This window comes from Dendrobates tinctorius, unplaced genomic scaffold (genome assembly GCF_039654945.1).
Source record: "Dendrobates tinctorius isolate UK_male_01 unplaced genomic scaffold, ASM3965494v1 ptg000138l, whole genome shotgun sequence".
Classification (NCBI taxonomy): domain Eukaryota; kingdom Metazoa; phylum Chordata; class Amphibia; order Anura; family Dendrobatidae; genus Dendrobates; species Dendrobates tinctorius.
The window spans coordinates 122,449-149,257 of NW_027361806.1; the positions used below are offsets into that span (position 1 = coordinate 122,449).

A 26,809-nucleotide genomic window follows, 5' to 3' on the forward strand; every position below is an offset into this window, starting at 1 on the left:
GTTTCTCCTTGTGGAATATGACATGCTAAGCATGCTGAGATGAGGAGACTTAAAGCCGCAATGCTCCTCTGGGAAATATGCAAATTGTCTCTTCAGAGAGGAAGAGGACTAGAACTCTAGTGCCACCTTTTGGAAGTAGCAATCCTAAAAGTCAATGTCGACCCTTTAATGAGCCTTAGGCCTAAGGCTCGTTGGATCGACATTGACTTTTAGGATTGCTGCTTCCAATAGGTGGCACTAGAGTTCTAGTCCTCTTCCTCTCTGAAGTGACAATTTGTAAATTTTTAAACAAATTTTTGTTGTGCAAAAATTTTGCGACTTTTTCACAGTTAAACCTGGCATAAAAACTTTGAAGAATCGGCCTCATAGACTTATTAGTTATCACCGGAATAATGAATCATAGTTTTCTAGACTCAGGATAATCTGCTGGTAATAGAAAAAGGGAGTTCGCAGTCATACTTGTACATTAAATATATTTCACTTTTATTTTGAGGACATTTATTGTAATAGAAATCCTTTGAATATCACAAAATCATTGTTCTGCAATTTTTGGCTCAGACCTGGTTCAAATACGATCGGAGACCTCTCTTCCCAATGTTAGGGAAAAGGGTGATCTTCATGTAGAACATTATCTGCTGTTTGATCCTTCGTGGGCAGTCTTTTGGTTTATTCGGATGGATTTCAGTGCTGGAAAACAGTTCCAATGTCCGAGTTTCATAGAAGTGGGTAGATTTCCAGTAGACATATTGTAGAAAAACAACATGCAACTACAAGTTTTAACAAACCCACAGCTCTGGATGTACAGATGTGTCCACCATTTCCTTGAATGTTCTCATTTTCTCATTATCCAAAGTCAGTAAATTCTTGCAACATGCTACTGAACCCCCCCCCAAAATTCATATCACACCCACTGGGAAACGCACACAGACACTCATTACATAAACTTCTCCCAACATTTTTTTTGTCACAACTGGTCATCTTGTGTCACCGATCTCCGCATAAATTCTGCCAAGAGGAACCGTAGAGAAGGACAAATCTGTAGTCTACAAAAGCTGTAAAAGCTCCGACCACAAACTTTACAAATGTGTTTTTTTTCCTTTTATTTTATCCAAAATATCCCCAGAGGAAAACATTAATGGCGAGAAGGATGACAGCATTGACATTGCACACGATCCTCCACAACGGCTTTTCTTCAATACTGGTCATCTTCATCTGCAACTTCAGCTCTTCTTCTTTGGACATTTTGGCTTCAGGTTGCGTGGATACACCACAAAACCAAAAATACAACTTTTTCCAGCAGGAATACGTTCTACCTGTAAGAAAGCAGCAGACAATCATTATAAATCAATCACAACATTCTTTAAACTTATTTATTAATTGCCCAGGAGAATATGATTTGTTTTGTAAAATTCTAAGAGATCTCAATTACGCACAAATAAATTTGCTTATCTCTATTGAAAGCTGAAAATTGTTGTAACTTTTGTAAGATCTTATGGGCATCTTAAATATAAGCAGGTATCAGGTGGATGGTGAAAAGTAAAATATTGGCATTCGCATGGAATTTCATAATTTATATTTGCCACTTAGGACTCGGGTAGTATTTTTGTACTTACTGTAACTGTTTTCTTCCTGCTCCTCTACACAAGATCTATCATCCAGAATCTTAACTTGTGGGATTGAACTTTCATCTGCGAATATAAACAGAAGTGAGCATTAAAGGAAATCTGTCAACAGGTTTTTACCAGAGATAAACATAATGGAGGCAAAGAAGAGCTGAATCCAACCATGTATCACTTAGATTACTGGGTGCAACCATTCTGACACAATCAGAGCTTTTATATTTTGCAATGCAGCCGAGCTGAGAAAGCTAACTCTGCCCACATCAGAGTTAACTCTTCCCACACCACAGCTGCACAGCCCCCAACATGCTCTATGTGTTCATGTGTATAGACAGTAAGATGCTTATCACAGGATGGGGAGGAGTCTGACTAGTACGTCCTGCTGTACCTGCTGTAGTCCAGCATTGATAACCACCAGGTGATAAAACCTTCAGTGTAAGTAAACAGCATCACACAGTTGGACACGTGACACATCATTGAAATCTGTGTTTTAAACCCTACCTCAAACGGTCCTCAGATTACATAGCAAAAACCTGCTGACAGATTCCCTTTAGGTTACATGAACAAAGATAATAATCAGTGACTATGCCAATGACATAGCAGATGTAGTATTCCAACTGGGCTCTTAACATATTAGGGCACCTTAGTCCGCCACCTTAATTTCTTAGTCCCTTTGATTATGTGGTAACAGACATGGGCAAGTCAACATTAGCATAAATTTTCAGACTTAGTGCGAACAGGAGGCAGATGCAAGGCGGCAGGGCTCTTGGACAAAGCTGTTGGAATGGAAAGTGTGAGGAGCAGGAAAGAAAGGAAGAGGTGAGGCACAACCGGGAAAAGGGTTCTATGGAGGAGAAAGGTGAAGACAGTAGATGGAAACTGGGAACACAACAGTAGGTAGCAGCTATCTTAAATGGATATCCCACAATAGAAATTTATCAGCTATCCACAGGATAGGAGATAAATGCCTGATCACTTATTAATAGAAAAGACGTTCCAGTCCCCCATCTCTATACTGCATGACCAACGTGAGGACAACTTTGAGTAGAGCTGCAGTTGGGCATACATGATGGTTCTGCTCCATGCAAAGCCTGTAAGACTAGTGGAGAAAGTCAAATAGAGTAATTTGCTGTTTCCATTGGCCAGTACACATTGAAGGCACGTTGACTGTAGGGTGTACGGTCAACCAGTGATTCATTAAGACTATTTTTCCCTTCTGTTGTGCAATGAGAATGAATGGGGAATGAGGTACCATATTTTCTGCCTGATCATAAGGTAGGCTTTCAGATGTCCCACTAGAGTTGGTCTGCACCTCTCCCTTCTTACATGGAGTACACATTATGTGGAAGCGGTGATGGCCTGCTCACGAGGTCCAACTTCAGGATGTTTTGTGCAAAAGACTCAGTGGAAGTTTCTTTGGAGACAGGAATGGAACCAATTCCAAGGTCTGATCCAGTTTCCCAAAGTTCTTCCAGTTGGGACCCTCCTCAATTTATGTGAAGTTACTAAGTGGCTTTTTTCATCTTTGTGGCTGAGATCCTGATGACGATAACAGCTATACTGTCTTGGTGGTCGCCCTGGTCCACCTAGCCTCATAACAGATAAGCAGAAGAATCTAGTCCAAACAAGGAGGAAGGAACCGATTATTTGGATTTTGTGACAATGGTAAGAAAGATAGTAAGTGCAATTTAATGCATTTTATCTATTAGGTCTGTAAGGTTGATAAAGGGTCCATGATATTTAATGCCATGAAGCCTAGATAATCCTCATTCTGCCCCGGTATGCATAGAATTACATTTTATTTTGTTCTTAAATTCCTAATATTGCATTATTGGTCAGTGGTCACAATGCCTTTAGTGGTTCAGTACAAAGCTCAACAAGAAGTCCTCAAATCCTAAGATTAGAGAGTGATAAGTCTCCTTCACCTGGCTCTTTCTCAATAGTTGAAGACACCACCGGAACATCTGATGAAAGATCCATATCATCTTTCACGGAAAGAGTTTGATCAACTTTATTTCGAGTCCACCAAGTCATACGACCGAGCTAGGAACAATAAAAAGTGTACAAAGAAGTAATCAGTCCATGACAAGGTCCTAGACTACGAAGACTATGCCTAGAGCTCCCAAAATAAAATAATCATGCAATTTTTTTTTTCAAGAATTAGAGGATTATGGAGATAGAAGAATCCATTGTGTAGCGCCTTGGAAATATTTTAAAGCGGTCATTCTCTTACAGTTTAGATTCAATATTTTGAAGTTAGTAATGATTCATAAAGTATAAGAAGACCCCACTGTATCCTTACCTCATCGTCAGGTATAGCTTTAGTGCACAAACTGATCACAATGCAGATGACAGAGGTCAATCCGAACAGAAGCATGGCAAAATACAAGTAGTGGACATTCTTGAGTACTGAAGGTCTTGTGTCCTCCTGCCCACAATTTGGAGCAGTATACACAAAGTCCATAATCATTCGAGTCAAGCCCACCAACAGACCAATGAGCAAACCCCAAAAAGCAGCCTGCAAATACACACAAGTCTAGTGTAAGAATCACTTCTACGCAACAGATACAATGGAGACTTTCTCGTAGACACTTACTGGTTCAGTGAGTCTCTTGACAAAAATTCCCAAAATAAATATCGCAGTGACTGGCGGGGAGAGGTAGCTAGTGACAGATTGCATATAGTCAAAGAGCAGGCCGCTATTTGCTGCTTGAATTATAGGGATCCACAAAATGCTGATAACCACAAGTATGACAATGAAGACTCTGTGATGGAAAACATAGGATGTCCATGAGTTCTTAGATAAAGAAACATTACAGAATACCCATGACTCACTGACTTCTTAGTGTGGATGGCATGTTCTGTAACCTGTGCAGAGAGGTGGAGGAGGTGAGCTGTGACCATCAACTAGTGGATCCTGTATTGTCTATATATTAATGTTGCCATGTGAATATGTAAAAAAAAATCCCCAACTGCTTACTAGGATGTTGTCCTTGACATCTCAATAAAATTTCAGCAATAAAATTGTCCTTTCATCACCTGCTTTCTTAATTATTCATCCTGACCCAATCCAAGTACTTGTTGACAACTTGACATTTAGCCTCTTCTTTTCCTACCTGTTCCCCTGGCAATTTAGTAAAACAAATGATTCCTAGCAGCTTCAATCTCAACTATGCTAGGTCATTTGGAACAAAATAATGAGGTTATCTTGGGCACTTACCAAGGTCCCTGAAAATTGTTGACACTGAATAGGTCCTTACATGAGTACGGTATTTTTGTGGGACCGAAATTTGGATTGGGAGTTCCATATGACGTTAAAGGACAAGCGTTTTTTTACGTTACCATAGAAATAAAACTTTAATACATTTGTGCAAATCTAGTGTGTCTATTCCATTCTGTAATCACATTATGTTAGTGTTCAGCTCTTGCCCTTATTTTATTACCTCTGCTCCCCTGATTATTCTGTCTTTTGTTTGATATACAGTAAGCCTTTTTGTTTAGTGCTAATTTTTATTTGTCTTTACCAAGGGAGCGTGGTTCCAAGGATCCTCTGGGGCGTGTCTTTACTCTGTAATCATACCCTCCTGGGAAAGACCATAAAAGGTAACACTAAATAAAAAGGCTCATATCTCCGGAACTCGTATGATGGATTTAGAAAATAACAATAAAAACTGAACACCCAGATAAGCAGCGGGAGTAAAATGAAAAAAACTGGACACTTTTAACCATATGTCAGGCTCTCTTTAAGTAACTCCTTACAATGATAGAATTATATAAGCCAGGCCATCCTAAGGTCAGGAATACTTACTGGATAAAAAGCAATAACTCATAAATATTTTTGCTCCAATTGTTTTTCGTTTTTCTATTCGTACATTGGTATACCTGTCACCGTCCCATTTTATTATTTTCCTACTATTTATCAGAAACATGTTTACCCGGACTGTACCTGCCGACAATCATGAGCTCGGTTTCCTTAGCATTCTTTCGTATACGTATCCAGATGTCAAGGGTGAATATAGTACTGGCACTATTGAAGATGGATGTGAGAGAACTCATGAGAGCCGCCATGATTACTGCGATCATTAAACCCTTCAGTCCTGAGAAGAGAAAAATCAATAAAAATTAGCGGTCGTTAATTTAAAGGGTGTGTGGTCTGTTGTAGATTAGAAACGTGACAGCAAACATAAAATTATGCATGGGGGATGTATTTGGTGATGGCGGAGGCATTGTATCTGGCTTTACAAGTCATCAAATGTCTACTACCAATCCACTAACACAAGCTTTATCTCAAGCTGTATCTGCAGTTGCAATCTCCTACTTTCTGCCATAAGACTCGCGTACCAGGCGGTCCTACAAAACCGTACAACCATTGGGTGGTCAAAAACAAAGCACAAAACAAATATCCTGGAATAAAAAAGTAAAAAAATATATTGCAAAAATTGCATGAAGGTAGTAATAATAGTAATAATAAGGGTATTTAGTTAACATAATTTTGATCAAAATAATGTAGAAGCCATCCTGCCACGTCACGGCAACCCTTGTGGGACAGTCCTAACTCTTGTATTTAAAACCTTTCCACTTGTCAAGTGACGTAAATGTGAACAAGGACAGAGGGACTGAACCACCAGTAATAGTATAGGCCAGACAGGATGGATTTTCCAACTCAGAAACAGGGCGGTCACACCCTTATATGCACAGAATGCACAATGAAACAAATGAGAAACTGGGTCTGAGCAGAAAAAGTAAATTAATGTGCATGCAAAATGTAATTGCATATGAACACATGACCTTTACACAGAGAAAACCAAAAACAAAGCACAAAACAAATATCCTGGAATAAAAAAGTAAAAAAATATATTGCAAAAATTGCATGAAGGTAGTAATAATAAGGGTATTTAGTTAACATAATTTTGATCAAAATAATGTAGAAGCCATCCCGCCACGTCACGGCAACCCTTGTGGGACAGTCCTAACTCTTGTATTTAAAACCTTTCCACTTGTCAAGTGACGTAAATGTGAACAAGGACAGAGGGACTGAACCACCAGTAATAGTATAGGCCAGACAGGATGGATTTTCCAACTCAGAAACAGGGCGGTCACACCCTTATATGCACAGAATGCACAATGAAACAAATGAGAAACTGGGTCTGAGCAGAAAAAGTAAATTAATGTGCATGCAAAATGTAATTGCATATGAACACATGACCTTTACACAGAGAAAACCAAAAACAAAGCACAAAACAAATATCCTGGAATAAAAAAGTAAAAAAATATATTGCAAAAATTGCATGAAGGTAGTAATAATAAGGGTATTTAGTTAACATAATTTTGATCAAAATAATGTAGAAGCCATCCCGCCACGTCACGGCAACCCTTGTGGGACAGTCCTAACTCTTGTATTTAAAACCTTTCCACTTGTCAAGTGACGTAAATGTGAACAAGGACAGAGGGACTGAACCACCAGTAATAGTGTAGGCCAGACAGGATGGATTTTCCAACTCAGAAACAGGGCGGTCACACCCTTATATGCACAGAATGCACAATGAAACAAATGAGAAACTGGGTCTGAGCAGAAAAAGTAAATTAATGTGCATGCAAAATGTAATTGCATATGAACACATGACCTTTACACAGAGAAAACCAAAAACAAAGCACAAAACAAATATCCAGGATATTTGTTTTGTGCTTTGTTTTTGGTTTTCTCTGTGTAAAGGTCATGTGTTCATATTGTCATGTCGGACGCTGTTCACACCACAGTATCCGGCAGGCAGAGGTAGTTCCACCTCCAGCCACTATAGCCTCGGTGGCGCCGGCCTGATCTTCAGGCTCTCGGGGGTTAATCCTGCTGGAGACCAGGTTGGATGGTTAGTCACGCCCACGGTCTTTAAATAGTCATGCTGGCCTATGGGCGTCGCCGATTATAGCTTGTGTTTCATACCAAGTGGTTCCGGTCTGGAGTGGAGGTGTTCAAGAGAGAGAGATTCATATCTGGTGTCGTATGATCCGTCGTTATCCTTTCTCCTTCCCATATTTGTGTTTAGTTGTGCCCTGTTCACATTACTGTTTATTCCTGTGTGTGTGTGGCGCAGTGCAGTTTAAGTTCTCCCTGTCTGTCATTATTTGTGTGGGAGCTTTGGTGGTGACTTCTCACTGGGTGGAGGGTTAAGTGCAGGGCTGAGCAGGAGATAAGGAAAGGTCGGAGGCTCAGGCATTTGCACCTTCAGCAAAAACCCTGGGTTGAGGGTCAGACAGGGTTTCCCCTAGTAAAGGGACACCACAGGGGCCCCAGGTATTTCAGCCTTAGTTGAACTAAGCCCCCGTGACATTATAATCGGCCCACATTTTTTCAGGAGTCCATGGATCCATTAGATTCCATAACCCGCCAGTTGGCGGCGCTGTCCATACAGGTCTCCGAGTTGAATGGGGCAGTTCAGCAGCAGGGCCTGGTAGTAGCAAAGGTGCAAACGGCATCTGCAGGTATCGGTGCAGAGCCGAAGTTTCCGCTGCCAGAACGATTTTCAGGCGATCGCAGCAAATTTGTCGTATTTCGGGAGGCCTGCAAATTATACTTCCGCATGCGGCCAATATCCTCAGGTAATGAGGCCCAGCGAGTAGGGCTGGTGTTGTCATTACTGAGTGGTGACCCCCAAGCATGGGCATTTTCCTTACCACCTGACTCTGCTACATTTCATTCGGTCGATAATGTTTTTTCTGCCCTCGGGCTCATTTACGATGACCCTGACCGACTGGCTCTAGCGGAATCTAAAATCCGCGCCCTCCGCCAGGGGGAGCGCTTGGCAGAAGACTATTGTTCGGAATTTCGCCGCTGGGCTGTAGACACACAGTGGAATGACCCAGCACTGCGGAGCCAGTTTATTCATGGGGTATCAGGGAGGGTGAAACAAGCCCTCCTGATGTATGAGACTCCGGCATCATTGGAGTCTGCCATGAGTTTGGTGATACGTATTGATCGCCGTTTTCGTCAGGGGGCACAGGAGACGCTACCTCTGGGGGAAAACAGAGGTGCAGGTGTGGTTGAAGTAGATGAGTCCCCTGAACCTATGCAGATTGCTGGCGTGGCACAGGTTCAGCCTCGCGCTCCGGGAGTCCGGAAGTCCGGAGCATGTTTCTACTGTGGTAAAGGTGGTCATTATGTTAACGTTTGCCCGGTACTACCTAAGAGGGTCACACCGGCGGAAAACTGTTAAGCTCAGAGGGTATGGAGGAGACCCAACTGAGCGTATGCATATCCTCCATGATGGTATCTCAATGTATGCTCCCTGCCAAGGTTATTGTCGCCGGCAGAGAGCTACTTATATCAGTGTTTGTGGATAGCGGTTCCGCCACCAATCTCATAGATGAGGAGTTTGCACACACCGCCGGGTTTAAGATTGAAAAACTTCCTCACCCCATACAGGTGGTGACCATTAATGCTGTTCCCCTCCCTCAAGGGGAGATTACTGAGTTTGTGGCAGAGGTGAAACTCCACATTGGGGTCCTACATTCTGAGTCGGTTACATGTAGGGTCCTCCGTAATCTCCCAGCTCAAATGGTCCTGGGTTTTCCATGGCTGTCCAGGCACAACCCGGTAATTGATTGGAAAACTCAGGACATAGTACAATGGAGTGGTTTCTGCCAAGACAATTGCTTGGCCACATGTGTGTCCGCCGTGACGCCCAGCCTGCCGGAGGCTTTGCAGGATTTCGCGGATGTTTTCTCTGAGAAGGGTTGCTCAGAACTGCCTCCACATAGAGCCTATGACTGTGCTATTAGGTTAAAACCCGGGGCCAAATTACCTAAGGCCAGGATGTTTAATATTTCTGGTCCTGAGAGACAAGCTCTGAAAGACTACATCGCGGAGAGTCTGAGCAAAGGTCACATCCGGCCTTCGTCCTCGCCTGTAGCCGCAGGGTTTTTCTTCATTAAGAAGAAAGATGGGGGGTTACGCCCGTGTCTGGATTTCCGAGAGTTAAACCAGATTACTATCCGTGATCCCTACCCAATGCCGTTGATCCCGGATTTGTTCAACCAGGTAGCGGGGGCAAAATGGTTTTCCAAGCTGGACCTCAGGGGGGCGTATAACCTCATAAGGGTCCATCAGGGGGATGAGTGGAAGACGGCGTTTAACACTCCTGAGGGTCATTTTGAGAGTCTGGTTATGCCGTTTGGGTTGACCACCGCGCCTGCCGTTTTCCAACATTTTATTAATGATGTCTTTGCTCATGTCCTGGGGAGATTTGTGATTGTATACCTGGATGATATCCTCATTTATTCTAGCGATCGGGACACTCATTTGCAGCATGTTAGGCAGGTGTTACAGTTGCTCCGGGAGAACCAGCTCTATGCTAAGCTGGAAAAATGTTTATTTTTTGTCCAGGAGTTGCCCTTTTTGGGATATATTGTGTCCGCAGCTGGTTTTAAAATGGACACCGCTAAGGTGCAAGCGGTGTTGCAATGGGAGAGGCCGGAGAGTCTGAAAGCACTCCAGCGGTTCCTTGGGTTTGCGAATTATTATAGGAAATTTATAAAACACTTTTCGACTGTCGCCAAACCGCTCACGGACATGACAAAAAAGGGTGCCGATCTGGCGAACTGGCCTGAGGTGGCTATACGTGCATTTGAGCGTCTGAAGAATAGTTTTGCTTCAGCCCCCATTCTGGTGCAACCAGACGTGTCTAAACCTTTTGTGGTAGAGGTTGATGCGTCGGAGGTGGGAGTGGGGGCAGTACTGTCTCAAGGCTCGTCCTTGAGCGAGATGCATCCATGCGCCTACTTCTCCAAGAAGTTGTCGCCGGCCGAACGGAATTATGATATCGGCAACAGGGAGTTGTTGGCCATCAAACTGGCTTTTGAGGAATGGCGACACTTCTTGGAGGGGGCGGCTCACCAGGTCACAGTTATCACCGACCATAAGAATCTGCTCTACCTGGAGTCGGCCAAGCGTCTGTCTCCTAGGCAGGCTCGCTGGGCATTGTTTTTTACTCGTTTCAATTTTCTTGTGACGTACCGTCCCGGGGCTAAAAACACCAAGGCGGATGCTTTGTCTAGGTGTTTTCCGGGGGGAGAACCTCGGGAAGAGCCGGTACCCATCCTCCAGAAAGGGGTAGTGGTCTCGGCTCTCACGACTGAGGTAGAGGCGGAGATTGCCGAGGCCCAAGAGGAGGTACCACCAGGACTTCCCGCCAACAAATCATTTGTACCCCTGCATCTTCGGCCTAAGGTGTTGAAGGAACACCACGATTCGGTACTGGCTGGTCACCCAGGGGTGAAGGGCACCTTAGAGCTGGTATCGCGTCATTTCTGGTGGCCCAAAATCCGGCAGGACGTGGTCTCGTACGTGGCAGCTTGCATCACGTGCGCTAGGGCTAAGTCACCCCGAACCCGTCCTGCTGGCACGCTACAGCCTCTGGGGGTCAGAAATCTCCATGGATTTTATCACTGACTTGCCAGCCTCGGCAGGGAACACGGTCATCCTGGTGGTGGTTGACCGTTTTTCAAAGATGGCGCATTTTGTGGCGTTGTCCTCTTTGCCCAATGCTAAGACGTTGGCTCAGGTATTTGTGAAGGAGGTGGTCAGACTCCACGGAGTACCGTCTGACATAGTATCTGATAGGGGTACGCAATTTGTGGCGAGGTTTTGGAAAGCTTTTTGCTCAAGGTTGGGGATCAAGTTGTCACATTCAGCGGCGTTTCATCCACAGTCTAATGGACAAACTGAGCGCATGAACCAAAATCTAGAACAGTATTTACGATGCTTTGTGTCCGACAACCAGGAGGAGTGGTCTACTTTCCTTCCTCTGGCCGAATTCGCATTAAATAATCACCGCCAAGAGTCATCAGGAGAGTCTCCATTCTTTTGTGTGTACGGTCAACATCCTCAGTTTTGTACCTTACGTCAGGGTGACTCCGGGGGTGTCCCGGAGGAGGATCAGCTAGGAGCCCAATTGTCATCAGTCTGGAGGCGGGTGAAACAGCGTTTGTTGAGCATGAGTGCCAGGTACAAACGGGTGGCTGACAGTAGACGCGTGCCAGGTCCGGACCTGTGTGTGGGTGAATGGGTGTGGTTAGCTACGAAGAACATAAAACTCAAAATCCCTTCTTTAAAACTGGGTCCAAGGTTTATTGGGCCTTTTAGGATTTCTGCCATCATTAACCCAGTGGCTTATCGGTTGGAACTTCCCGCAGTGTACAAGATACACAACGTGTTTCACAGGGCTTTATTGAAAAAGGTGGTAGGCTCTGTGGACACAACGCCTATGCCACCTCCAGTCATGGTGGATGGCGAGTTAGAGTTCGAGGTCGCCAAGGTAGTGGACTCTCGAGTAGTACGCCGTACTCTTCAGTATTTGGTGCACTGGTGGGGGTATGGTCCAGAGGAGAGGTCTTGGGTTCCAGCCTCAGACATACATGCGGATCGGCTGGTCAGTTCTTTTCACCGTCGTCATCCGGACAAGCCGGGTCCTAGGAGTCTTGAGGGCCCTGGGGTCCCTCGTAGAAGACGGGGTACTGTCATGTCGGACGCTGTTCACACCACAGCATCCGGCAGGCAGAGGTAGTTCCACCTCCAGCCACTATAGCCTCGGTGGCGCCGGCCTGATCTTCAGGCTCTCGGGGGTTAATCCTGCTGGAGACCAGGTTGGATGGTTAGTCACGCCCACGGTCTTTAAATAGTCATGCTGGCCTATGGGCGTCGCCGATTATAGCTTGTGTTTCATACCAAGTGGTTCCGGTCTGGAGTGGAGGTGTTCAAGAGAGAGAGATTCATATCTGGTGTCGTATGATCCGTCGTTATCCTTTCTCCTTCCCATATTTGTGTTTAGTTGTGCCCTGTTCACATTACTGTTTATTCCTGTGTGTGTGCGGCGCAGTGCAGTTTAAGTTCTCCCTGTCTGTCATTATTTGTGTGGGAGCTTTGGTGGTGACTTCTCACTGGGTGGAGGGTGGAGGGTTAAGTGCAGGGCTGAGCAGGAGATAAGGAAAGGTCGGAGGCTCAGGCATTTGCACCTTCAGCAAAAACCCTGGGTTGAGGGTCAGACAGGGTTTCCCCTAGTAAAGGGACACCACAGGGGCCCCGGGTATTTCAGCCTTAGTTGAACTAAGCCCCCGTGACACATATGCAATTACATTTTGCATGCACATTAATTTACTTTTTCTGCTCAGACCCAGTTTCTCATTTGTTTCATTGTGCATTCTGTGCATATAAGGGTGTGACCGCCCTGTTTCTGAGTTGGAAAATCCATCCTGTCTGGCCTATACTATTACTGGTGGTTCAGTCCCTCTGTCCTTGTTCACATTTACGTCACTTGACAAGTGGAAAGATTTTAAATACAAGAGTTAGGACTGTCCCACAAGGGTTGCCGTGACGTGGCGGGATGGCTTCTACATTATTTTGATCAAAATTATGTTAACTAAATACCCTTATTATTACTACCTTCATGCAATTTTTGCAATATATTTTTTTACTTTTTTATTCCAGGATATTTGTTTTGTGCTTTGTTTTTGGTTTTCTCTGTGTAAAGGTCATGTGTTCATATGCAATTACATTTTGCATGCACATTAATTTACTTTTTCTGCTCAGACCCAGTTTCTCAACCATTAGGTGGTGCAGTATCATAATATGGTGCTCAGATAAGCGTTTGCCTCCAAAATCATGTGGAGATTTACGGAGATGTTCAATATCAGATTTGGCATTGTTTCAAAGGGAGAATAGTCATATACAAAGGGGAAAATAAGTATTTTATACACTGCCGATTTTGCAAGTTTTCCCACCTACAAAGAATGGAGAGATCTGTAATTTTTATCATAGGTACATTTCAACTGTTAGAGACAGAATCTAAAAATAAAATCCAGAAAATCCCATTGTATGTTTTTTAAATAATTAAATTGCATTTTAATTGCATTAAATGAGCATTTGATCACCTACCAACCAGCAAGAATTCTGGCTCTCACAGACCTGTTAGTTTTTTTTTAAGAAGCCTCTTACTCTGACCCATTACCTGTATTAATTGCACCTGTTTGAACTCGTTACTTGTATAATAGACACCTATCCACGCACTCAATCACACTCTAACCTCTCCACCATGGCCAAGAAGAAAGCGCTTTCTACGGACACCAGGGACAAAATCGTAGACCAGCACAAGGCTGGGATGGGCTACAGGACAAAGGGCAAGCATCTTGGTGAGAAGGAAACAACTGTTGGCACAATTATTAGAAAATGGAAGAAACACAATATGACTGCCAATCTTCCCCGATCTGGGACTCTATGTAAGATCTCGCGTCATGGGGTAAGGATGATTCTGAGAAAGGTTAGGAATTAGCCCAGAACTACACAGGAGGACCTGGTCAATGACCTGAAGAGAGCTGGGATCACAGTCTCAAACATTACCATTGGTAACACACCATGCCGCCATGGATTAAAATCCTGCAGGGCAAGCAAGGTCCTCCTGCTCACGCCACCACATGTCCAGGCCCATTTGAAGTTCGCCAATGACCATCTGGATGATCCAAAGGAGGCATGCGAGAAGGTCATGTGCTTAGATGAAACTAAAATAGAACTTTTGGGCATGTACTCCATTTGATGTATTTGGAGAAAGAAAAGGATGAGTACAACCCCAAGAACACTGTCCCAACCATGAAGCATGGTTGGGGAAATATAATATCATACTTTGAGGTGTTTTTCTGAAAAGGGTAAAGGACAGTTGCACTGTATTGGGAGTATGGATGGGGACATGTATCACAAGATTTTGGCCAACATTGAATATGGGCCGTGGCTGGGTATACCAGCATGAAAATGACTCAAAACACATAGCCAGGACAACTACAGAGTGCCTTAGTAAGAAACATTTCAAGGTCCAGGAGTGGCCTAGCTAGTTTCCAGACCTGAACCCAATAGAAAATGGAAGAAATACAAGATGACTGTCAATCTTTTTCAGTCTGGGGCTCCTTGCAAGACCTCGCCTCGTGCGTGGGGTAAGGATGAATCCAAGAAAGTTCCGGGCAAATTCCTGACCTACACGGGAGGACCTGGTCAATGTCCTGAAGAGAGCTGGGACCACAGTCTCAAACATTACTGTCAGTAACACACTATGCCGTCATAGATTAAAATCTTGCAGGACACGCAAGGTCACTCTGCTAACACCAGCACATGTCCAGGCCCATTTGAAGTTCATCAATGACCATCTGGATGATCCAGAGTAAGCATGGGAGAAGGTCATGTGGTCAGATGAAACCAAAATAGAACTTTTTGTTGTCAACTTCACTCACTTTAGGGGTACTTTTCTGCAAAGGGGACAGAACAACTGCCTCGTATTGAAGGGAGGATGGATGGGGTCATGAATTGCGAGATTTTGGCCAACAACCTCCTTCCCTCAGTAAGAGCATTGAAGATGAGTCATGGCTGTGTCTTCCAGAATGACATTGACCCAAAACAATCTGCCAGGACAACTAAGGAGTGACTCCGTAAGATGCATTTCAAGGTCCTGGAGTGACCTAGCCAGTCTCTGGACCTGAACCCAATAGAAAATCTTTGGAAGGAGCTGAAACTCAATGTTGCCCAGTGACAGCCCCGAAACTTGAAAGATCTGGAGAAGATCTATATGGAGGAGTGGGCCAAAATCCCTCCTGTGTGCAAGCTTGGTCAAGAACCAAATATTACGTTCTGTTTTTAAATTGTATTAAATACTTATTTCATGCATTAAAATGCAAATTAATTATGCAAAAATAACACAATGATTCTGTCTCTCACAGTTGAGGTATACATACGATAAAAATTACAGACCTCTCCATTCTTTGTAGGTGGGAAAATTAGCAAAATTGGCAGTGTATCAAATACTTATTTTTATCACTGTACTCTTCTAAGTATTAAGCAGCAGTCAGAGGCCTTGGCACTCCATGCACAGCCATTAAAGCATTTGTGCACATGGCTCTGCCATAAATCTAACACTATCTAGAAGAGTTTGGTGAATATCAGTGGCCTACCCATAATGGTGGCAGACCATGCAACTGCTATAAGGCAGAAAGCTGGAGCGGTCTGGTGCCAAACAGCCTGGAATCCGACTACTTCACTAAACATCTACCATATTTGTCCATCAGAAGTTGCGAGGATTTGAATGGAGTGGGCTCACATGCCAAGTCCAATTGATACCCACAGGGCGCTGTTTGCTTTATACAGCAGACACCCACCGGTAACTGTTGCAATTGGATCTAGCTTTGATCTCAGCAGTTTAACCTCTTAGATGCTGTGGTGAAAAGCGACCATGGCATTTAAGAAGGTGGATGGAAGAATACTATGTCACAACCATTAGGCCCCCCATGGGTGATCACGGGACCCCCATTAGATTATTTATTGGCTGCTGTTGGCCAATTTGGTCCCATATTTGGACAATCACTATGGGGTCTACTGATGAAAAAATTTGGAACTTTGAAACGAGTTGACTAATATACCGTATTCCTGGATACTGTCCTCTTGGAACAGTGACGGCATGGGAGGTGAATATAGGCTGTAGTATTTTATTGTGGCTGAACATTTAGTTTAAGAAGTGGTTGTCCTAGTAGTGTACAAACCCTTTAATACCGGAAGCACAGGATTAAGGCTAGTTTCACACTAGTGTTACAGGGCACAGCGCACGGCCGCCTCTAAGCCCTGCCCCCGGCCGCGCCCCCTCCGGTCAGTTCCTCCTCTGATCGCATGACGCTGCATGCGATCAGCGTACCCTATATTTAGCGTTGGGTACGCTAGTCGTGCGCTGGTATGATTTTGCTTGCGCTGCACCCAGTGCACAAAAACATTGTGTGTTTCATTTTTGTGCGCCGGGCGCAGCGCCAGCAAGATCATAAACCTAAATATAGGGTACGCTGATCGCATGCAGAGTCATGCGATCAGAGGAGGAACTGAGCAGAGGTGGCGCGGCCTTGGGCGGAGCTTATCGGCGGCCGTGCTCTGCGCCCTGTAACACTAGTGTGAAACTAGCCTAACTCATTTATTTCAATTCTGATGACACCTCTCACTGTGACCTTTTTTCAGACATACCGAAAAGTTTTCTTGGGAGTTTTTGAAAGTTTTTCAGTTTCACCCATCTCCCCAAAACTAGATAATAAATGAGCATCTCACCGACAGGCATGAGTCTAATTACCAGCATGGGATACGCAACATTTGAGCAGCTCACATTAATGCCGCAGAAGTTATGGCATTCAGTAGGGTCAACGCAGCCAATCTCATCTGCAAAGGGAACGTAAAGGAAGAATGTCATCGCAAAATGACTTCAAGCTTTCATGTTACGTATATTTTTTTTAACATTTCAGATTTTTTGTTTAATTCTTCATATGACTATCTTGATAAAAAAAAAGAAATTCTGCAGTTTTTACAGAGCTTCATAATGGGCTGATACTTCCTGTGCCATAAAAATTATTTCTCAGCAGTCATTGCATTATTATCACAGACAGGATTAAAGTGAAAGGTAACACATAAATGTGGATAACACACTATTCACCGCAAGTGCTGGTCACAGCTAGCCTTCTCCCCTTCCCTGCACAGTGACCTCTGCGCAGGTCACTGAGCATGCTCACAACACTCCCACAGAAGCCAATGAGTCAGTCAAAGCCTATTACTGTATATGGTCAATGTGGCTGCTTTCAAAAATAGAAAATAAGGAAAAAAAATAGGAAAAAAAACAATATTAACCTCTAGTTTTAATTATTTAAAATATAGGTGATAACATTCCCTATAAGAAAAGTAGGTGAACTTACCCACTTTTTTTATAAGACATGTTTCAGTCCGTTTGGCTTCTGAACAATAAATATGCATTATCAGTCCAACTTTATTGTGCCTTTATGGGATTAGCAAAAAGGGTACAAAGTGATCAAAACATCATACCGAATGTACCCCAACACAAAAAAGCAACTTTCACACAAGTTCATTAACCAAAACAATAAAAAAAAGTTATTGGTCTTGAAAAACTTTTAAAAACTTCAGAAATTTGCGAATTGGTTGTGTCCTGAGGGGTTAACAAGACATTAAATGAAAAACTTATAAAAGGTCTGTAAAGACAAGGGATGGTAACAGCAAACTCACCTGGATATAATGCTCTGCTGATCATTCCAGGAAGTACCACAAAAAACGTGGGCAGGATTTTCAAGTATCCCCCAACAATAGAGCCACCTTTGGCATGGGATAAATTCTTGGCGGCCAGAGACCTCTGCACAATAACCTGAAATATATTTCCCGCAGTCATTAATAGGAATCCATTCCGTAAACTGTGATTGATTTTGCATATTATTAAACAGATCTTTTAGACTTGATGGAACTGGTGTACTTACTTTGAAAATCAGTGACAAAATGGCTATATAATACGGGTATTAAAATGAGCATTTTATGTGTCCAGATAAAGAGTGAGAGCTCATCAATCTAACTGTATTCAGTCTCTGCCCTTCCAAACACCCATCTACCCTGACTGACAGCTGCAGCTTGTACCGAGCAGTGTGAGGTTACAGTGGCAACAGGGAGGAGGGACACTCAGGTGTTGTCAATCAAGCTAGGTAGGCGGAGATTCAGCAGCAGAACCAGGGAGAAGGGACATGTAGGTGCTGTCAATCAGGAGATGTTGATAATACCCCAACAAACATTCTTTTCTAAACTCATATATTTCTCACTTATAATGCAAAACTCTTTCCTTCCACCGCTCACTTCCACATCAGAGGTGGGCAGCTCTGATGATTTTATGACCCCAGACACCTGCCGAAACAGGTATCATGGATTCTTCATATTCTATGAAAATGACACATGTAAAGCTAGTTTCACACTAGCGTTTTTTTGCGCTGCGCCTCGTGCGCATACCAAACGCATGCAAAAAGAGCATCATGCGTTTGCTGTTTTTTTGCGCATGCGATTTAACCAGTTTGTCACCATGTTAACTCAAAAAAAGCATGTGATTTTAAACGCATGCGTGCGCATGTCCTAGCGCACGTGTGCATTCCTATAGACATGCTGTTTTTTTTGCGCATTTCGTGCGCTAACGAGCGCATGGGTTATTTTGAGACAGGTCGGACGGACCAAAAATGCCTAGGCGCACGCTACAAAAAACCGCATGCGCACGAAAACGCATACGAATGCGTGCATGCGCTAGACCATGTGCACCCATGTTAAAGATAGGGGAGCAATGCGCATGATAGCGCATGAGGCGCAGCGCTAAAAAACGCAAGTGTGAAACCAGCCTAAGATACCTGGTAATCATGCATGAATTTTGGTAGATGTGTGGTCATAACATAAGCAGCACTGCTCACCTCCAATACGGATATTATTGGTGCTGGAGAACCTCATTAAAACTGCTTTTGGGGCACATACCAGCCTAGGAACTGTCCCAATTCTCATACTCTGTAATTTTCCATCCACTCTTTCTCAGTGGGCAGTTCCTCTCCCATCAGCACTTTAGGTGCTGGAACTTCTCTTCCTCTCAGTTCCCAGTATGCATGAATTCTACTATTAGCTTGCCAAACCTGAAATAATTGTCCGCCTCTCTTTTATGCTCATATACAAGGCGACACGCAGAAAATCAGGAGCAGAGAGATAAAAACTCTCCTCCACTTGCTGTAATTCGCCTCGGTGTCTCGGTTCCTAGAGACTGATTACACTCAACAACAGGCAGTGGACAGCAAGTTCCACCAAAGTGAGACACCTAGTGGCCGGCACTTTGTAGTGAGATTTCAGAGAGATAAGACAACATCATTTTTAATTAATTTGATTTTCAAATTGTCTATTTATCATATTATCTATTACATGGAATCAAGCTGGAAGAAAATACAGAGAGTAGAATTTTTTTTTCTTGCATCACAATAGTAAAACTGTTAGATTTGCCTTATTCGACTTAAAAAAGTCATTATTAACTCTCATGGTATAATAATCACAACGTTACATTTTTAATTTGATGTCGTTTTTGGGGAAACTCTTCTTTTTGACTCACCTGGTCAGTACACCAAACCCAAGTGGCCAATATTGTCAGACCAAATATGAGTCCGGGCCAGGGCAAGTCTCCAGTGAGCGGGTCACGAAACATGTGAAAGGCGTCACTGCGGGGCAGGTGACATGTCGTGTTGGGTACCGTTACTTTTGGAATGGCTTGCATGTATTTCTCTTCCAGTCCTGGGTACCAGCCAATTTTGTCAAAAGCTGCAAAACGAATGCAAATATAAGGCGTGAAGCCACAGTGGCCAGTACAATTTATCCCTCATATCATAAGTCTTAGGCTATGTGCACACGCTGCGGATTGATCTGCGGAATTTTCTGCGCGGATTTGGCGAAATCCGCAGGTAGATCCGCAGGACAAAAGTCCTGCGGTTCATCTGCGGATTAGCCTGCGGTTTTTCCCTGCGGTTTCACACCTCATAAGGATAAGGTGTGAAACCGCTGCGGATTCCGCACAAACAATTGACATGCTGCGGATTGTAATCCGCGGCAAAACCGCGCGGAAAAATCCACAGCATCTGCACAGCGGTTTTTGTTTTGCATAGGCTAACATGGTACTGTACACCTCTGCGGAAACCGCTGCAGGTCCGCAGGGCCAAATCCGCTGCGGATCCGCAACTTGTGCACATAGCCTTATGCTCAGAATACAAAGACAGACAATGATGGAAAACTTACATATAAACATGAGGATGAAGGCTCCCACCACCATGATGACAGTTTGCAGGGTGTCAGTGTAGATAACAGCGGTGAGTCCACCTATTGAATGTAACATAGCATATTTTACCTTATGGCTATGTTCACACGCAACATTTTTTTTCGGCACAATTTTTTTTTTTTTTCAAATGAAAATTAAATGCTGATTTATACAGTACCTGAAAAAGCACTGAGATTTCAAAAACCTCATGCACACGTTCCTTTTTTTTTTTCCTGACCTAATTGCATTTTTTAAAATCTGCAGCACGTCACTTCTTTCAGCGTTTTTTTTTTCACCCACAAAAAGTAATGAGAAAGTGAAAACATGCAACAAACGTTTTTAGTGAAAAAAAAAAAATCTAACTTTTTTAAAATATGTTCCGTAGACAAAGCACATATGTAATCCGCACCACCCCCCCAAAAAACTGCAAAAAATGAATAAAAAGGCAGGGAAAAGCAATGCACGAAAAGACTACGAGATGGATGTATTGAACGCAGCTGTTTTACTGCCAAGAGAGCAAGTTTTGGCTGCAGAAAAAAAAAAATGCTGTGTGTGAACATAGCCTAAGTTACCTACTTCATCGCAATGTACATTTGCATGTTCTGGACCGGTAGGACGATGACTTATTATTACGTACGATTGGCTTTATTTATATTAATATTTTTTCAAATTGCTTTGAAATTTCTGCAAATTTTTTTCAGCACCTGCAAGTAGAGATGAGTGAATCAATTCTAAATTAATCGAATAGGCTACGAACCGTGACACTGACAACACCGCCACCTTCGTCGGCAGAGCCGTCCGCGGCACAAGTCTGACACTGCTTGGTGATAGAGGCAGCGGTGGTCAGAAGGTAACAATGCTGGGTTACTATGTAGCTCGGTGTATAATCTGCATGTGTTATGGGGATGATTGCTGTAAAGTTGTGTTCATACATTGCATTTTTTGCAGCATTTTTTTTTCTACAGGCAACATCTGCTCTCTTGGTAGTAAAAAAAGCTGCTTAAAAAAAAGTAGGTTTGGATGCATTTTTGCTGCATTTTTCAGGACTAGCAGTGTGGGGAGCACCATTTTGAAGCACCCCAAAAAAATTTTTTTAGCCCTAAATTTAGCATTTTCACAAGGGTAACAAGAGAAACTGCACCATACAATTTCGGTGCATGGCAGGCCTCAGAAAGGAAAGAGTGACGTTCTGGAACGCAGACTTTGATAGAATGGTCTGCAGGTGTCATGTCGCATTTGGAGAGACCCTGATGTGTCTAAACAATGGAAGCTCCCCACAAGTGACCCCATTGTGGAAGCTAGATCCTTCAAGGAATGTATCTAGATGTGTGGTGAGCACGTTGAAACCCTAGGTGCTTCACAGAGGTTTATAACGTTGAGCTGTAAAAATCAAAAAAAAAAAAATCAAAATTTTCTCACAAAAATGTTATTTTAGCCCCCAATTTTTTTACTTTCACAAGGGTAATAGACCCCAAAAATTGTTGTGCAATTTCTCCTGAGTACACACCGATACCTCGCATGTGCTCAAAAACTACTTTTGAGATACAGTACAAAGATCAGAAGGGAAGAAGGGTCATATTGAAGTTCAGATTTTGCTGGACTTTTTTGAGGGTGTCATGTCACATTGGCAGAGCCCCTGAGGTGCCAGAACAGCATAACACCCTGTAAGTGACCCCATTTTACAAACTACACTTCTCAATTAATTCATTTACGGGTGCCGTGATCATTGCACCACAGGGGTGTCGCAGAATTTTATACCAGTGGGCATGGAAAAAAAAATTACATTTTTACCCCCAAAATGTAGCTTTAGCCCCAGATTTTATATTTTCACAAGGGGAAATGGGCAAAAATGGCACCAAAATTTGTTCCACAATTTCTGCTGAATGTAGAAATACCCCAGTACTGCTTAGCTGCACGGCAAGGCTCGTGAGGCACAGAGCGCTACTTGCCTCCTGAAGCACAGATTTTCCTACAATAGCTTGCTAACTCCATATACAGGGTCCTTAAGTGTTAGAAAAGCAGAATTCCACTTCAAGTGACACCATTTTGGAAATTATACCCCTTTAGCAATTTATCTACAGGTGTAGTGATGTTTTTGACTCCATGGGTGTTTTCTAAAAGCAAGAAACAGTGGATGTTGCTGAGTGAAAATTGCAAACTGCCATTGTAGTGACCAGTACATTGTAGTGATCAGTGGATTGTAGTGACCAGCATGGTGTAGTGCTCAGCTCATGATTTTGGACACATGCACCCATAAATTAGGAGGGCTTTCATCTCTGTAGAAATGTCAAACATGTGGATGCTAAATGTGGTTTAGGCACACTGTGGGGCTCAGAAGGGAGGAGGCATTTAGATTTGGGAGCAGAGAATTTGCTGAATTTATTTTGGCGGGTGAGGAGCCATTTAGCTTTTCCAGAGCCTTTGTACTACCAGTAACGTGGAACCCCATACATGACAGACCTTAGCGAGGACTTGGATTTTTTGTGTATTTAGTTGAAGCATTTATTGGGAACATTTTACATAACGTTTTGGATCACAGTTATCCGGCGCTTCAAGTTGACCACTTACTTTACTATACCATTTACTATAATGAGGCAGCAAAGTTACTCTGGACTCTGGCCTCTGTTCAGTATTGTCCTTCTTTTCAGAGGTGCAAAAAACTGTTGCGGACTGCACTTTTACACACGTCTAAAAAGACGGACTCCGCTGCATCATAGGCTGCAAACGGTGTCCAGAATCCCTTTTTATAAGGAATCTTCCGTCAAAGGTTCCATCTCAATCACGTATTTCAGAGATTTACACAGAATCTGTGGTGTAAGCGCTCAGTGCAGAGTGCAGGATAAATGTGCCATGAGCCTTACTGCGATATTTGGGAAGAATGAGCAAATCAACAGTAGCTGAAGAATTGGTTTTATTTATTTTTTTATGCCATTACTTGCACTGTATAAGTGTTTAGACTACTTCATTTTTCGGCTCGGTGCGATTACAGTGATACTAGATTTATATCATGGTTTTATATTTGGCTGCTGTCACACACTAAAAAACGCTTTGCATTGCCATATTTTGAGGGCTATAATTTTTTCATATTTCTGCCGACACATGCCGAGAGTCATGTGAGGTCTTATTTTTTGTGAGACGAGTTGACTTTTTTATTGGTACCATTTTCGAGCACATGACATTTTTTTTTATCTCTTTCTATTTCTAAATGCTGAGAGAATTGACATGTTTTGACATGATTGTGTTTTTCCTATGGCCTGTTAGATCCTAGCATGTGACAGCGACTTGTTTCCGCATCGTTGGCGCTGACTCTCCCCGTATTGTGATGTCCTCAGTGCAAACATTGCGGTTTTTCAAACATCTGAGCAGGAATTAGGGTATGTGCACACGGTGCGGATTCTGCTGCGGATTCGCAGCGGTTTTGGCCCTGCGGGTCCGCAGCAGATTTAGTTGCGTTGTACGGTACCATTGTTTTCAATGGTAAACTGGAAAACGCTGTGCACATGCTGCGGATTTTTCCGCGCGGATTTGCTGCGGTTTACAATCCGCAGCATGTCAATTCTTTTGTGCAGAACCGCTGCGGTTTCACACTTCATCCATTATGAGGTGTGAAACCGCAGGGGAAAACCGCAGTCAAATCCGCAGATAAACCGCAGGACTTATCTGCGGATTTTACTACAAAATCCGCACCACCAAAAAACTACGTGTGCACATACCCTTACGGCACCATCCCTGTCCCTGTGTTGTGAGACATTGTTTGTCTGCGCCTCCGCTCCTATCATGACAGTTTGGACAAAGTGCATTTGTCTGATTATTACGCCATGATAACAAAATGCCAACAATTCAGAGGATGCCTGTGGTTTCTTTTTTTTTAACCCCTTGAATATTCTATAGCTATTTTTAATGACCTGATACAACCTGTTAGGAGTTAGTTTTGTTTTATTTTATAATGAAACAAGTTATATCTTTTATTAACACCATTACTATAAAACTTTTTATTTTTTTGCAGGATAAAGAAAAAAAAACAAATTCTGCCATTATTTTTGAGTTTTATGGTGTGATTAGAACGATTTGTTAATGTTATACTGCTGGTTCGTATGGATGTGGCAATGTAAAATTTATGTATTTTACAACTTTTTACAAAGTAAAATACTTAAAAAACTTTTATTTTTGTTTTAAGAGACACAACTTTTGTATTTTTTCATCAGCTGAGCTATGTATTTGTTGTATTACTGGACAAGACATTATTTTTATTGGAATGATTTTGGGTCACATACAACTCTTTTGATTGCTTTTTCGTTAGAATCAGGGAGAACAAAAACAGCAATTCTACCATTTTTTTAGGTTAAGGGGTAAATAACACATTCTTGCTGTTCAATACACTTTCAGCAATCAGATATTTTCTCTATTTATTATTATGTATACGTTTTTTCTATATTTTGCAACATTTTTGGTGTCAGTGAGGATTTGATAATGTGACTGCCTGATTGATGATACTACGATGTTGTGGTTTGTTATGCCTTTTAACCTCTTTCTTTTTAGTTTCCTTTCTTTAGTGCCATTATTAGGCCACTGACTGTCATGGAAAACCAATGGCACCCTGTTAACTCATCACTTGTTGTCATAAAGTAACAGCGGGAAGACCCTACCTGTAAGATAGGTGCACACGACAGGTTTCTCTCAGTCTGAGTAAAACGGTTCAATTATTGTCATCAGACTTTAATCAGAGCGGCATCAGTTTTTCTCAGACGTGGAGTGAAAAAAACGTCCCTAATGGGATTGGGATGGGAATAGAGCTGGAGTGGCAGAGGCTTCAGGTCTACCAATAGCTCTTCAGCCTCATTAATTAAAACTCTGATGTCTCAGTAATAGACGAATGGACTGGCCATGTAAAGGTATTGCTCTACTTGGCAATTAAAGAATTATGTGACCATATAAATAGTTTGAAGTGTGAAATCCTGCTGACAGATTTTGATTAAAGGGTTTTTCCACTACTCGAACAACCCCTTCTCAATCTGAATGCTTACCTCCTTTAAAATAAAAACACCTATACTCACCTCCCATGCCGGTGCTGTTCCAGCGGAGCTGACGCTGTTCCAGCGGTATCGGTACTCACGTTCCCAAGGCTCACGTCAGGTTGTTACGTCTTGCTAACTCTGCATTTAATCAGCACTGGCATCCCTGTGAGCGACATATCGAGTATCAACAGGAAGCCAGGGCCACTACAGCTCTCTGACTTCCTCCTGATGTTTGATTTGTCCAAAGGCGTGGACACTGAAGCCGGCGCTGATTGGGCGCAGAGTTCATGTGACATAACAACCTCACATGAGCCCCGGGAATGCGAGTTCTGACAACGCTGGAACGGCATCGGCACCGGAGGTGAGTATAGGTGTTTTTATTTTAATGGGTGCAAGCATTCAGATTGAGAACAGGTTGTCCGAGTGGTGGAAAAACCCTCTAAGCTACAATAACACTTTTCACATTTTCACATTTCTGGTGAATACATTTGGATAAATAATTTAGTTTAAAGTTAGTGGACAATCCCTTTTAAATTAAATAGTCCCTCTTGTAAAATAAAAGAATATATACTCACTTCCCGGTCTGGCGCTGTTCCATCACTGTCGACAATGGATCTCCTGGGTTTTGTGTGATCTTTTTTTGCCATGTCAACTCTGCAGCCAATCAGTGAACACAACTGGGCTGCTGTGCTCTCACTCCTTTCACTCATCCGACATTCGTCTAATGGAAGTAAGAGTGCAGCAGCCTAATAGCGGCAGCTGATTGGCTGCAGGGCTCACACGAACTCCGGTGGACTCAACGCCGACATCACCGGATCTGCTTCGGTGCAGAAAGTGAGTATATGATAATTCTATTAGGGGTACTACTTCATTTAAAAAGGGGATGTCCAGGTAGTAGTTTAGTAAATTCTTGTATTAACTGGGAAGTAACAATTCTGGAGAATTCTTTGGTAGAATTCTGGATTGTGACATTCCGCTATAATTCCTTCTGAAAATTTCTAGTAATCTTGAAGTTATGATTCCTATTGACAATGGGAGGAGGTGGCCCTTCACACCCTGACACTCACCAATCAGTGCCAAACAGTATCTGCTTATATAGTGACACATCCTAGTGACAATAGGAATGGTAACGCCCAGTTGTCAAGTTGTTATTAATTTCCAGGAAGGGAGAAAAAAATATTGAGGCCATTTCAAGAAGCAATACCCTTTTTGATGAAAAGAAGCATTCACCCAAATAGGCATGTCAGGAGACAGGAGGCTCCTCTTAAAGGGAATCTATCAGCAGGTTTTTGCTATGTAACCTGAGGACAGCATGCTGTAGGGGATAAAACACAGATTTCTATGATGTGTCACATGTTAGGCTGTGTGTTGTTGTTTACGTAAACTGAAGGTTTTATCACCTGGTGATTATCATTGTCTGGACTACAGAAACTACAGCAGCACATGCATACTAGTCCAACTCCGCCCCCTTCTTTGATAAGCAGCTCACTGTCTATAGATTATATACACAGAGAACTTGGTGTGG

General features: G+C 42.9%; 1 protein-coding gene across 4 annotated transcripts in view; it reads right to left on the minus strand.

Moving 5' to 3' along the window:
- Window positions 1-459: 459 nt before the first annotated feature.
- Window positions 460-26,809, minus strand: part of SLC5A9 (solute carrier family 5 member 9) — a 60,133-nt gene continuing 33,783 nt past the window's right edge. For all 4 annotated transcript variants that reach the window (XM_073544364.1, XM_073544366.1, XM_073544368.1 and 1 more), the window contains 10 exons: window positions 20,251-20,331; window positions 19,574-19,779; window positions 17,689-17,824; window positions 16,729-16,836; window positions 5,566-5,716; window positions 4,216-4,384; window positions 3,922-4,137; window positions 3,545-3,662; window positions 1,614-1,688; window positions 460-1,313 (listed from right to left, as the gene is read on the minus strand). In XM_073544364.1, coding sequence (XP_073400465.1) covers window positions 1,105-1,313; window positions 1,614-1,688; window positions 3,545-3,662; window positions 3,922-4,137; window positions 4,216-4,384; window positions 5,566-5,716; window positions 16,729-16,836; window positions 17,689-17,824; window positions 19,574-19,779; window positions 20,251-20,331 — 1,469 coding nt within the window. In that variant the 3' untranslated portion in view covers window positions 460-1,104. The remainder of the gene's footprint in view (window positions 1,314-1,613; window positions 1,689-3,544; window positions 3,663-3,921; window positions 4,138-4,215; window positions 4,385-5,565; window positions 5,717-16,728; window positions 16,837-17,688; window positions 17,825-19,573; window positions 19,780-20,250; window positions 20,332-26,809) is intronic.